Raw genomic sequence first — 14107 nt, 5'->3', positions numbered from 1 at the left:
TATTTTAAATTCCTCTTCTGGGAAGATACAGTTACTATATTTGTTCCCACTCTATTTTATTTCTTTAAGTAATTGGGACCTGGAATTTCTTTAGCTTGTTTATTTTAAGAATTGTGTCCAATATCTAATTGGCTATTTACCCTGAAAAATTCATTTTTATTATGGACAGCTAGCATTCTTGCTAATAATTTGGGCAACGAAAATACGTTCTGCTTTTGCTACTCTTGAACAGCTGCACTTTCTCTTCATGAGTTCTTTATTTTTTATTGTTGATAATGACTGCTGGAAACCAGTGCTCTATATCCCCATTTCTTTAGGAACTGAGTTGTTATTTTTCTGGTTTATTCTTTTGCTTTGATACTCAGATTTCTTCCATTCTAAACAAATACTACTGGATATGGTTATTTTCTAAATGTTTAAATTGTTATTCTTCTATTTGCTCTGAATATAACTTACAACTTTCTTGATAGTACGTTCTGCAAATATAGATTATGTTGTTTCTGAAACACTAGAGATAATTATATTGCTTTTCAACTTGGGAACAGTACATTCAGAATTGTGCTAATGAAGGAGAACTGATTCCTGCATGAGTAACGGAAAGTCAACTGCATAATAATGATATGGCAGTTGTGTGCTATTTCATATAATGCTGATGTGGGGAATCTGTGGCCTTTCAAATGCTCTGAAGTACAGATAGTCCTTGAGTTATGACCATAATTGAGGCCAAAATTTTTGTTGCTATGCAAGACGTTTGTGAAGTGAATTTTGCCTGACCTTATGACCTTTCTTACTATAGTTATTAAGTGAATGACTGCAGTTGTTAATTTAATAACACGATTGTTAAGGGAATCTGGCTTCCCCATTGACTTTGCTTTTCAGAAGGTCTCAAAAGCGAACACATGACCTTGAGACACTGCAACTGTCATAAATATGAGCCAGTTGCCCAATTCTGAATTTTGAACACATGACCATGGGGATGCTGCAACTGTCATGAGAATGAAAAACGGTCATAAGTCACTTGTTTCAGTGCCATTGTATTTTTGAACAATCACAAGCTATTGTAGGTGGAGGACGTCTTGTACAACTTTTGGCAGTCCACAATTGTGATAAATGCTGGGAATTGTACTTCATCAATAGCTGGAGAGCAATAAGTTCCCTTTCCCCAATATTAGCAATGTGATACAAGAGAATGTCTACACAAAATAACTTTGGTCTCATAGTTTTCTTTCCCTTTCAGTCTAGTCACCTAGTTGAATGTTAGATATATGAAAGAGGATGCATATGGAATATCCTGTGTACTAGTGTAGGAAATAACTAGCTTAATAGTAGTTATTTAACTAGGTGGAAACTTTGCTGACTTTTTTTTCTTTAGAACATCAGAACTTGACATCATATGTTCATTACCTGATTTTAATAAAAAGGTTTCATTCCTGCATCAAGATTTGGGCATGAGGAAGCTTTAAAGAATTATTTTGTCTGATAATTTCAATAAAAAGGTTAAAAAAAGGAGAGTGGTGAAGAGTTATGTTTCACCACAGATTCAAGATCAAGCACCTTTTTATTTATTTTATTTATTGTTTAAATTTATATACCGCCCTTCTCCGAAGACTCAAGGCGGTGTACAGCATAGATAAAACAAATGTACAAAAGAATTAAAATACAATATAAATTTAAAAATCTAATTCCATGAGCCGAGAATTTAAATTTTTTTTCATTTCGTCTACATGAGCTTTCATAATCAATTAGGAAATCTGAGCAACAACAAAGCTAGTGGAGGTGACAGTATTCCAGCTGACCTATTCAAAATCTTAAAAGATAATGCAATAAAAGTGCTACACTCAATTTTCCAGCAAATTTGGAAAACTCAACACTTGGCCACAAGATTGGAAAAGGTCAGTTTACATAGAATAGAATGAATAGAATAGAATAGAATTTTTATTGGCCAAGTGTGATTGGACACATAAGGAATTTGTCTTGGTGCATATGCTCTCAATGTACATAAAAGAAAAGATACGTTCATCAAGGTACAACATTTACAACACAATTGATGGTCAATATATCAATATAAATCATAAGGATTGCCAGCAACAAGTTATAGTCATACAGTCATAAATGGAAAGAGATTGGTGATGGGAACTATGAGAAGATTAATAGTAGTGCAGATTCAGTAAATAGTTTGACAGTGTTGATGGAATTATTTGTTTAGCAGCGTGATGGCCTTCGGGAAAAAACTGTTCTTGTGTCTAGTTGTTCTGGTGTGCAGTGCTCTATAGCGTCGTTTTGAGGGTAGGAGTTGAAACAGTTTATGTCCAGGATGCGAGGGGTCTGTAAATATTTTCACGGCCCACTTCTTGATTCGTGCAGTATACAGGTCCTCAATGGTAGGCAGGTTGGTAGCAATTATTTTTTCTGCAGTTCTAATTATCCTCTGAAGTCTGTGTTTTTCTTGTTGGGTTGCAGAACCGAACCAGACAGTTATAGAGGTGCAAATGACAGACTCAATAATTCCTCTGTAGAACTGAATCAGCAGCTCATTCCAATTCCAAAGAAAGGCAATGCCAAAGAATGTTCAAACTATCGCACCATTGCACTCATTTCACATGCTAGTAAGGTTATGCTTAAAATCCTACAAGCTAAGACTCCAGCAGTATGTGGATCAAGAACTACCAGAAGTACAGGCAGGATTTCCAAGAGGCAGAGGAGCTAGAGATCAAATTGCCAATATACACTGGATCATGAAGAAAGCTAGGGAGTTCCAGAAAAACATCTACTTCTGCTTCATTGACTATGCTAAAACCTTTGATTGTGTGGATCACAACAAATAGTGGCAAGTTCTTAAAGAGATGGGAGTAGCAGACCATCTTATTTGTCTCTTAAGAAACCTATATGCGGGTCAAGAAGCAACAGTGAGAACTGGACACGGAACCACTGATTGGTTCAAAATTGGGAAAGGAGTCCGGCAAAGCTGTATATTGTCCCCCTGCCGATTTAACTTATATGCAGAGCACATCATGAGAAAGGCAGGGCTAGATGAATCAAAAGTTGTAATTAAGATTGCTTGGAGAAATATCAACAATCTCAGATATGCAGATGATACCACTTTAATGGCAGAAAGTGAAGAGGAACTAAAGAGCCTCTTGAGGCGAGTGAAAAAGGAGAGTGCAAAAGTTGGCTTGAAACTCAACATTAAGAAAACTAAGATCATGGCATCTGGCCCTCTCAATTCCTGGTAAATAGATAGGGAAGAAATGGAGGTAGTGACAGATTATATTTTCTTGGGATCCAAGATCACCGCAGATGGAGACTGCAGCCAAGAAACTAAAAGACACTTGTTCCTGGGGAGGAAAGCTATGGCAAATCTAGACAGCATACTAAAAAGCAGAGACATCACCCTGCCAACAAAAGTGTTTATAGTCAAGGCTATGGTTTTTCCATTTGCAATATATGGCTGCGAAAGTTGGACCATAAGAAAGGCTGAGTGGCAAAGAATTTTGAGGCCTTTGAACTATGGTCCTGGAGAAGGTTCCTGCGAGTCCCTTGGACTGCAAGGTGATCAAACCGGTCAGTTTTGCAAGGAGATCAACCCTGACTGCTCTTTAGAAGGCCAGGTCCTGAAGATGAAATTCAAATACTTTGGCCACCTAATGAGGAGATAGATGATAGATAGATAGATAGATAGATAGATAGATAGATAGATAGATAGATAGATAGATAGATAGATAGATAGAGAAAGAAAAGGAAGGAAGGAAGGAAAAGAAAGAAAGAGAAAGAAAGAAAGAAAAAAAGATTTTTTTATTGGCCAAGTGTGATTGGACACACAAGGAATTTGTCTTGGTGCATACCAAGCATTTTCAGGGTACATAAAAGAAAAGATACCTTCATCAAGGTACAACACTTACAACACTTAATGATAGTCAAAGGCTACAAATAAGCAATCAGAAAACAATATCAGTATAAATCGTAACAATACAATCAACAAAGTTACAGTCATAAGTGGAAGGAGATGGGTGATGGGAAAAATGAGAAGATTAGTAGTGCAGATTTAGTAAATAGTTTGATAGTGTTGAGGGAATTATTTGTTTAGCAGAGTGATGGCGTTTGGGAAGAAACTGTTTTTGTGTCTAGTTGTTCTGGTGTGCAGTGCTCTATGGCGTCATTTTGAGGGTAGGAGTTGAAACAGTTTATGTCCAGGATATGAGGGATCTGTAAATATTTTCACAGCCTCTTTTTGACTTGTGCAGTATCAGTGGAAGGCAGGTTGGCAGCAATTGTTTTTTCTGCAGTTCTAATTATCCTCTGAAGGCTGTGTCTGTCTTGTTGGATTGCAGAACCAAACCAAATAGTTATAGAGGTGCAGATGACGGACTCAGTAATTCCTCCGTAGAACTGTATCAGCAGCTCCTTGGGCAGTTTCAGCTTTCTGAGTTGGCGCAGAAAGAACATTCTTCGTTGTGCTTTTTTGATGACGTTTTTGATGTTAGCTGTCCATTTTAGATCTTATCATATGGTAGAACCTAGAAATTTGAAGGTTTGTACTGTTGATACTGTGTTGTCTAGTATTGTGAGAGGTGGAAGTATGGAAGGGTTTCTCCTAAAGTCTACCACCATTTCTATGGTTTTGAGTGTGTTCAGTTCCAGATTGTTTTGGTTGCACCACGAGGCTACTTGTTCAACCTCCTGTCTGTATGCGGATTCATCATTGTCTTGAATGAGACCGATCACTGTTGTGTCATCTGCGAACTTCAGTAGTTTAACAGATGGATCGTTAGAGATGCAGTCATTGGTATACAGAGCGAAGAGAAGTGGGGAGAACACAAAGCCTGGGGGGGGGGGCTGTGCTAATAGTACAGGAATCTAATGTGATTCTGCTTAGTTTCGTCTCCTGCTTCCTGTTTGTTAGGAAGTTTGTGATCCACTTACAAGTCTGTTCAGGTACCTGTAGCTGGTTTAGCTTAGTTAGAAGAGTGTCTGGAATGATGGTATTGAATGCTGAACTAAAGTCTACAAAGAGGACCCTTGCATAGGAAGCAAGGAAGGACTCACTGGAGAAGAGCCTAATGCTGGGAACGACTGAGGGCAAAAGAAGAAGGGAACGGCAGAGAATGAAGTGGCTGGATGGAGTCACTGAAGCAAGTAGGAGCTTAAATGGACTCCAGAGAATGGTAGAGTGTTGTGACCCAGGCTGAAGTAGGTAGTAGAAAACTTAGACAGTGAAAAAACAAACAAACTTTATTCGAACAGCTGAGAATTACTTCATTCTCAGCATAGTTCAACTAAAAGCAAATTCCTCCCAACACAAATTCCTCAGTCCTATCATCAACCTTGGTCCAATTAGGCAAACTGCCAAAGGCCTTTCTTGGCAAACGTTCAGAAGACACTGATACAAAAATAAATGCAAGAAAACAAAGCCATTGCTGGTCTGTTTTAAGCCGTATAGGAGGGGGCAATCATCTCTTCGCCCTACTCCCGAGTCGTCCTCTTTGCTTGAGCTGCTTTTGCCTTCTGGCAGCTCTTCTCATGCGTGCATTAGGAACAGGCTCCTCCTGTTCCTCTGCCTCACTACTATCAGGCTCTGGAATCCGCACCTGACTCCCTGATGGCCCTGGCCCCACCTCAGCCTCCGACACAGAGCCCTCATCCGGGCCTTCCCCAGCCTCCAGGACTGGCCCACACTAATCCTCAGCCTCATTGCTGTCTGACTCCATTGCCAGCTCTGCAGGCAGACCAAAACATAGAGGACAGGAAAACCTGGAGGAACATTGTCCATGCGGTCGCGATGGGTCAGACACGACTTTGCAACTAACAACAATCAGACTGAAATACTCAGTCTGATGGTATATGTTCATAGTTTTCTTCAAGATGCTTGACAAATTCTTTCAGCATCTTGATTGATAATATTGTTGGGTTGCATAAACAAAATAATAAAACTATCTTTGAATAACTTGTAATTTTTTAGTGTTGCCGTTACATCAGCAAATTAAACTTTAAAGTGGGAATCCTTGGCTTTGTGATAATAAAGTGACTAAATTAACTTTAATGGACTGTAATATATTTTTATAGACTACTAATGTCAGAAAAGCATTTAGTTTTGTTTCTCTCACAGGACTGACTTCCTGCACAAATCATATTTTATTGTGGTTCTCAAAAAAGAGTTGATCTTGTTTTTTTATATCACAGAGCACTATTAATCCTATTGATGCAATATATCCACCTAGTCTCTTGGAATCTTCAGTGAATAGCACAATGCCTACGCAAACTGTCTTACCTCCAGGTATGGTATTTTTTTAAAAGAATCCTGTCTTGTATATAAGCTAGTACCTATTAAATGCTTTAAAAATATTTTCATCTCTTTCCATTTATTTTCACGGAATGCAGAAAGGAAATGATATAGAATTGCTAATTCATTGTAAATCAAAATTGGAATGTCCTACCATTGTTCATATTTTCAAGTGGTCCATAAAAATTCTATCCATATAGAGGCGGCAGTATACTAGAGTGAACAATATTTTTCCAATTTCCCCAGTTGCTCCTACCATTCCCCATTTGCTCCTGCCAAAACTAAAAAGGGAATGGAGGTGAATTAAAAAGACTAAATAAGTCTCAAGGAGAGTGAGTAGAAGTAAAAATAAAAAAGAAGTGATTTGTTTAATGTTTTCAGAACCAGCTCAACTTTGCAAATCAGAACAGCGACCATCATCCCTGCCTGTTGGACCTGTGGTAGCACTACTTGGAAATCATCAGACTCCAACACCAAATAGTACAGGTATACCCCAACAATCTTCTCTTGCCTTATTAAATATGGAACTTTATCTTCAAAGGAGTTTTGTTTATGAAGAGTGCAAGAATAGCTTTGCTAATGAAGTATGTTTTTTACCAATTCCTTTAGATACAGTTACCCATAGCAAAGAATGATGATCCTGCCTTGCTTAAAATATCTTCAGTTCTCTTTGGAGGTGGTATTCCATACTTACAATGCTACTGTTCAAAATGAAAGTTGTTTGATTGCAGGACATAAAATAAATAAATAGCTAGCTATCTAATAACTACCCAGCTCATCTAATTTAGTGTAAGGATTTAGAGGAAGAACATTGAGGATCCTTTTATGGTGTGGACAATTGTAATGGAAATATATGAAATTTGCATCCGAGTTATGTACAGTTTAAATAATTAATAGCAGTACTTTGAATTTGTTGCAGTAATGACTGGATACTATTCTGAACTACATGCTAACATAATATGATTCTATCAGCTATTCCAAATTGTTACAGATGAGAGAAGCTTAATTTTTAAAGTGAACTGCATACTTTTTATAAAAACTGCTTAGCAAGGCAGATGTTTAGAATTCTTATATGCTATCCCTTTTAGCATTTTGGAATATTCCTTTCCACTCCATTTTATTTTGTGTTCTTTTATATTGTTTATGGGATCCAGAAGCATTTATAGGAATAAATACATTAGCTTTCTATCCATTATTTTTAAACAAGTGGGTCTGTAAAGGAGAGATATTAGTTACTATACCTCTATTGTCTTTGTTTAAATATTTGGATCAACTGTATACTAGTATATTTGATTTGTACTGTTACATGCTCAAAATATATTCTTAATAGGTGAAAATTGCATATGTTTATCTATTGAGCAATCTTCGCAGCCCCCTGATTTTTATTTATTTTCATTATTCTATTTTGATGATCAAACTTAAATTCAGTACATTAGCTTAATTTGAGTCACAGTAAAAAATTATGTATTAAATATCACAAACACTTGGGAATTTATTTGCATACATAATCTTTACAGGAAGTGGACAGTCGGCACCCAGCAGCAGTTTAACTTCTCCAAGCCACGTCAATCTTTCTCCAAATACAGTTCCAGATTTTTCTTATTCTAGCAGTGAAGATGAATTTTATGATGCTGATGAATTTTATCAGACTAGTTCATCCCCAAAGAGATGTTTGGAGTAAGTGATAAAAAAGTATGCAGACAATTATTTCCTCCTTAAGAATTTGCAAAATTACACATACTGTATATCAGGCCCTGAATCTTTTCCATAATGTATTGTGGATAGCTAACTTTTGTACAGTCTCTATATTTACACATAAACAATTTTGGCTCTGAAATTGTCGCTTGCTTATGCAGCATTCATACTGTGAAGTAATATTATTGTAGCAATTAACTTCTGGGAAGCTGTTTGCATTTTCAGGATTGGCTTTTTATCCATGAGCTAATATATCTTAGAGTATTCCCAGTTCTAAACAATTTAGTATGTCTACAGATGTAATGGGATAGTCTTTCATAAGAAGGCTTCTTAATTTTTTGGATACAAATTGTGTGATAGTTTGTTCGGACTTGCTATACAAATGTAAACTGTTTTTCTTTAGTCTCTGTTCTGTCCCTAAATGGTATATTTACTCTACATGTTTAAGTTGGCATATATTTAAACTTTTTTCCAGGTATATATATACAGTAGTATGAAAGTTCTTTCAAATTTAATTATATTTCATATCTCAAATATGTTCTATATTCAGCTATAAGAATTTTGTATTTTTCTATAGCCCCTCAGGATCCGGAACAATTCTAACCCGTAGCAACACTGGGAGTAGCATGAAACGCCCAGATACAGCAGAGTCCCTCAACTCTTCAGTGTCTAATGGGACAAATGATGCTGGTAAGAGAAATTCACAAACTATTTAGGTTCTTAATCGCTTCAGTACCAGTTCCAGCATGCTGATATACTGTAGATTTTAAAAATAATTTAAAGATATTTTATTTTCTTCTTGTATTTTTAAAATGTGGCCAAGAAATTACAGGAATGCATTTATTTTTTCCAGATCTTTTTGATCCTCATGATGACAGAGATGATGATGTTGAAGGGGAGTCAGTGGAAGAACACAAAAGTGTTATCATGCACCTTTTATCACAAGTTAGGTTAGGAATGGACCTAACGAAGGTGAGACTCTTTGAATTCTTGGAAACTGTTACTCAGAAAAAGGTTAAAATATGAGGCATATGAATATAAACTTCTACATTAAATAAAAGTTTATCAGCAGCTAGGTAGAACTGACATTTAGTTCATAATTGGTTTTTCTATATTTTAAACTGTGTTTTATTGGTTTGAGACCATAAATGAAGTATTTTATTTGGTTTGAGCAAATGCTAATTAAACACAGAATGTCTATAAGGCTAGTAATGTGCCTTGAAACTTAAAGCATCACTGTCATTGAAATTAATCTGATTTTGAAATTTGAACTTGTTTTCTCTTTCCTCAGGTGGTTCTTCCAACTTTTATTCTGGAAAGAAGATCACTCTTAGAAATGTATGCAGACTTCTTTGCGCATCCTGATTTATTTGTGAGGTATTGAATTTTTGATCATATATTAGTTTTCTACCTCATTACCACATGCAAGTTTGATAATACTTTGTGCTGTATACAAACTTAGTCATATCTATTTCATTGGCTAAATTTTTATATAAATACATATATATTGTATAAATATATATTATAAAGCAGTTTGCCTTTCTGGCAACCATAGAAATATATTTCCATTGGGAATTAAAAATCTTGAGGAAATATTTATATTTAGTTTCAAAATAAGATCAGTTTTTTGTGTTTTCTTTAGCATTAGTGACTACAAAGATCCAAAAGATCGTATGATTCAAGTGGTAAAATGGTACCTCTCAGCTTTCCATGCAGGAAGGAAAGGATCTGTTGCAAAAAAACCTTACAATCCCATCTTGGGAGAAACCTTCCGATGCCATTGGATACTGCCAAGTGCTGAACAAGAAGAAAATACGGTTAGTAAAATAGCTATATATCTGCATGACACTTTTAGCCAGAAGCCATGGAAAGTAAAAGTCTTTGTATCATATTTGAACAATATAGTTGCCAGTAAATAAATCGGTAAAGGTAGTTCATAGCCATGGTGAGAGGAACCACTTGGCAATGACATGATACATTATTATATAATGTATCCTGTGAATTGTATTTTGTAAACACAGTTCCTACACTAAATGCACCTTTTTTCCAGTCACATCTCAATAATTCCCTAATCTGGATTATATTTGAAGTACCGTATATACTCGAGTATAAGCCGAGTTTTTCAGCACGTTTTTTGTGCTGAAAAACGTCCCCTCGGCTTATACTCGGGTCTATACGGCTTATACTCGAGTTTTTTTTTTTTTTAAGCCCCTCGGCTTATACTCGAGTATATACGGCTTATACTAGAGTTTTTTTTTTCTTCTTTTTTTCACATTTTACCGGGCCGGGCGAGGAAGCCCTGCGGTGCAGTGAGGCGGGCGGGGAGCCGCTAGCCTTCTCAGCTGAGGGAGGGAGGGTTTCCCCAACCGGTAGGTGCCTCATTTCCCACCCTCGGCTTATACTCGAGTCCCCAGTTTACCCCAGTTTTTGGGGTAAAATTGGGGACCTTGGCTTATACTCGGATCGGCTTATATTCGAGTATATACGGTAAGAAAAATTCAGGGTAAATAAGCCATTCAACTTTAAATGTAAATTTGTAGGTATAACATCAAACCATTATGTGTTTTATGCCATTTGTCTTCTGCTCATATTTTTTCCATTATCTGGATTACTGATAATTTATTGAGTTTACATTCAACTTTTTCTTCAAAGAGTTCATAGTAATGTCTGGAGTTTTCTTAGCCTCAAATTTTATCATGCTATTGAAATCATTTAGGCTGAAACATAATGATCAGTTTATGGTTAGTGGGTTTGATGTCTGAGTAGATATACATGTTGAATAAAATAACCATAATTCTAAGACTGACTCTTGGAATTCTTTTCATTTCCCTTACCCTGAGTATTTACTCTATCTGGGTTTTCCTCATATAGGGTAATGGAGTCTGTTGGTAACTTTCCAAGTAATACTTGATGTAGTATATTAGTAGTCCATTGTAGTCTTATTGAAGATTACATTTTCCATATACTGTTTGTATATATACTCACAGTATATATATTCATTTAACACTGTGGCAAGAAAGATCATAAAATGGGGCAAAATCCACTTAACTGTTTCACAGAAATTTTCGGCTCAATTGTGGATGTAAATTGAGGTCTACTTGTTTACTTTTAAAGAAATCAGTAAATCTATTTTATTAATTTCCTGAAGAGATTATAAGAATACTGCACAAATTCAGTATTTTCGAATGAAGAAGGTTCCTTATACATTTAGAGGTTTGAACGCTAAAGATAGCATAATTTACTCATTAGATTTTTTTTAATATTATACATATTAAAATGTATGTTACATAGATATATATATATTTGAGGCCTTTGAACTATGGTGCTGGAAAAAACTTCTGCGAATCCCTTGGACTGCAAGGCAATCAAACCAGTCAGTTGTAGAGTGCTCTTTAGAAGGCCAGATCCTGAAGATGAAATTGAAATACTTTGGCCACCTAATGAGAAGGCAGGATTTACTGGAGAAGAGCCTAATGCTGGGAAAGATTGAGGGCAAAAGAAGAAGGGGATGGCAGAGAATGAGGTGGTTGGATGGAGTCACTGAAACAGTTGGCGTGAGCTTAAATTTATTTATTTATTTATTTATTTATTTATTTAAATTTTTATACCGCCCTTCTCCCGAAGGACTCAGGGCGGTGTACAGCCAAAAATAAAAACAGCAAGTATACAAAGTTAAAATATCAATTTAAAATACCTATTCAATAGTGGCCGAATTAAAACCGTCAGATTGACCTAACCTAAAATACCCCATATAAAATTACAAAGGATTAAAACTTTAAAATTTGGAATTTAAAAAATCAGTCAGTCCAGTCCCGCTTGAATAAATAAGTGAGTTTTTAATTCCCGGCGAAAGGTCCGAAGGTCAGATATTTGGCGCAAACCGGGGGGAAGGTCGTTCCAGAGCGTAGGTGCTCCAACAGAGAAGGCCCTCCTGGGGCCGCCAGCCGGCATTGCTTGGCGGACGGCACCTGAGGAGACCCTCTGTGAGAGCGCACGGGTCGATGGGAGGCATAAGGTAACAGCAGGCGGTCCCGTAAGTACCGGGCCCTAAGCCATGGAGCGCTTTGAAGGTGGTAACCAAAACCTTGAAGCGCACCCGAAAGACCACAGGTAGCCAGTGCAGACTGCGCAGGAGCGGTGTTACCCGGGAGCAACGAGGAGCTCCCTCGATCACCCGCGCAGCTGCATTCTGGACTAACTGGAGTCTCCGAGTGCACTTCAGGGGTAGCCCCATGTAGAGAGCATTGCAATAATCCAGGCGGGAAGTGACGAGAGCATGAGTGACCGTGCATAAGGCATCCCGGTCCAGAAAGGGACGCAACTGGTGGACCAGGCGAAGCTGGTAGAAGGCTCTCCTGGAGACGGCCGCCAAATGATCTTCAAACGACAGCCGTCCATCCAGGAGAACGCCCAAGTTGCGTACCCTCTCTGTTGGGGCCAGTGACTCACCCCCAACAGACAGCAGCGGTTGCAGCTGACTGTACCGGGGTGCCGGCATCCACAGCCACTCCGTCTTGGATGGATTGAGTCTGAGTCTGTTTCTCCCCATCCAGACCCGTACGGCCTCCAGGCAACGAGACAGCAGTTCAACAGCTTCGTTGGGGTGGCCCGGGGTGGAAAAGTACAGCTGGGTGTCATCAGTGTACAGCTGATAACTCACCCCGAAGCCACTGATGACCTCACACAACGGCTTCATGTAGATGTTGAACAGGAGAGGCGAGAGAATCGACCCCTGAGGCACCCCACAAGTAAGGCGCCTCGCAGTCGATCTCTGCCCCCCTGTCAACACCGTCTGCGTCCGGTCAGAGAGATAGGAGGAGAACCACCGATAAACGGTGCCTCCCACTCCCAAACTCTCCAACCGGCGCAGCAGGATACCATGGTCAATGGTATCAAAAGCCGATGAAAGATCCAACAGGACCAGGGCAGAGGAACAACCCCTATCCCTGGCCCTCCAGAGGTCATCCACCAACGCGACCAAAGCTGTCTCCGTGCTGTACCCGGACCAGAAGCCGGACTGGAACGGGTCTAGATAGACGGCTTCATCCAGGTACTGGGGAAGCTGCCATGCCACCACACTCTCTACAACCTTCGCCACAAAGCGAAGGTTGGAGACTGGACGGTAGTTACCCAAAATAGCTGGGTCCAGGGAAGGCTTCTTGAGGAGGGGTCTCACCACCGCCTCTTTCAAGGCAGCGGGGAAAACCCCTTCCAACAAAGAAGCATTTATAATTCCCCGGAGCCAGCCTCGTGTCACCTCCTGAGTGGCCAGCACCAGCCAGGAGGGACACGGGTCCAGTAAACATGTAGTGGCATGTAACCTCCCCAGCAGCCTGTCCACGTCCTCGGGAGCCACAGAATCAAACTCATCCCAAACAACATCAACAAGACGTGTCTCAGTTTAAATGGTCTCCTGGGGATGGTAGAGGACAGGAAGACCTGGATAAATGCTGTCCATGGGGTCACGATGGGTCGGACATGACTTTGCAACTAACAGCAACTACAATATTATACAATATGCCAATATTGCTCTATTCCAGCTATTTAATTACTATTTTCCTAATAAATATTCTGTGATCTCACTGTTCTCACATTAGGACGGGGGGTAGGAGACAATAATTTTAAAGTTTTAAGTACTTAAAAATCTTCATTTTACATGTAATTTTAAACATGCAAAATACATATTGTCCATATTAAAGCACACTGAAGTATTGTTTATATATTTATTTTCAAAAATCATACTTATGTAGCATTTCTATTTTGAAGGACAGCTATTATATTAATCCAAGCCTCCTTTCAGTTCTTCTTTAAGGGAATTTGTTAGATACATGGAGTTTTTAGGAATTTGGTTACTGACATAAATTTATTTTTTCTATTGTTTAATGTAACTTTAGATCTAGAATATTTGTAAATATCTCGTGTACAAAAAGAAATCTGTATCATGCATAGTTTGGAATATGTTTTGCAGGATACAATTGCAGATGGACCTGTTCCATGGGTTTCACCAAATAATGTGACATTTGTAGCAGAACAAGTTTCTCACCACCCTCCAAGTAAGTTAATTTGCTTGTAAATTATTTTAAAAATTATTGTTGATGTTTGCATTTTGAAACTTCAACCATTTTTTCTCCAGAT

At 38.2% G+C, this 14107-nt stretch overlaps 1 protein-coding gene across 7 annotated transcripts in view; it reads left to right on the top strand.

Moving 5' to 3' along the window:
• Window positions 1–14107, top strand: part of OSBPL9 (oxysterol binding protein like 9) — a 62607-nt gene that overhangs the window by 41352 nt on the left and 7148 nt on the right. For all 7 annotated transcript variants that reach the window (XM_058174434.1, XM_058174433.1, XM_058174436.1 and 4 more), the window contains 8 exons: window positions 6178–6271; window positions 6659–6763; window positions 7795–7954; window positions 8550–8662; window positions 8826–8944; window positions 9264–9349; window positions 9615–9789; window positions 13941–14025. In XM_058174434.1, the coding sequence (XP_058030417.1) occupies window positions 6178–6271; window positions 6659–6763; window positions 7795–7954; window positions 8550–8662; window positions 8826–8944; window positions 9264–9349; window positions 9615–9789; window positions 13941–14025 (937 nt within the window). The remainder of the gene's footprint in view (window positions 1–6177; window positions 6272–6658; window positions 6764–7794; window positions 7955–8549; window positions 8663–8825; window positions 8945–9263; window positions 9350–9614; window positions 9790–13940; window positions 14026–14107) is intronic.

This window comes from Ahaetulla prasina, chromosome 3, assembly GCF_028640845.1.
Source record: "Ahaetulla prasina isolate Xishuangbanna chromosome 3, ASM2864084v1, whole genome shotgun sequence".
Taxonomy (NCBI): Eukaryota; Metazoa; Chordata; class Lepidosauria; order Squamata; family Colubridae; genus Ahaetulla; species Ahaetulla prasina.
The sequence above is the reverse complement of the archived record's forward strand: the minus strand, read 5'-3'. Positions and strand labels throughout refer to the sequence as shown.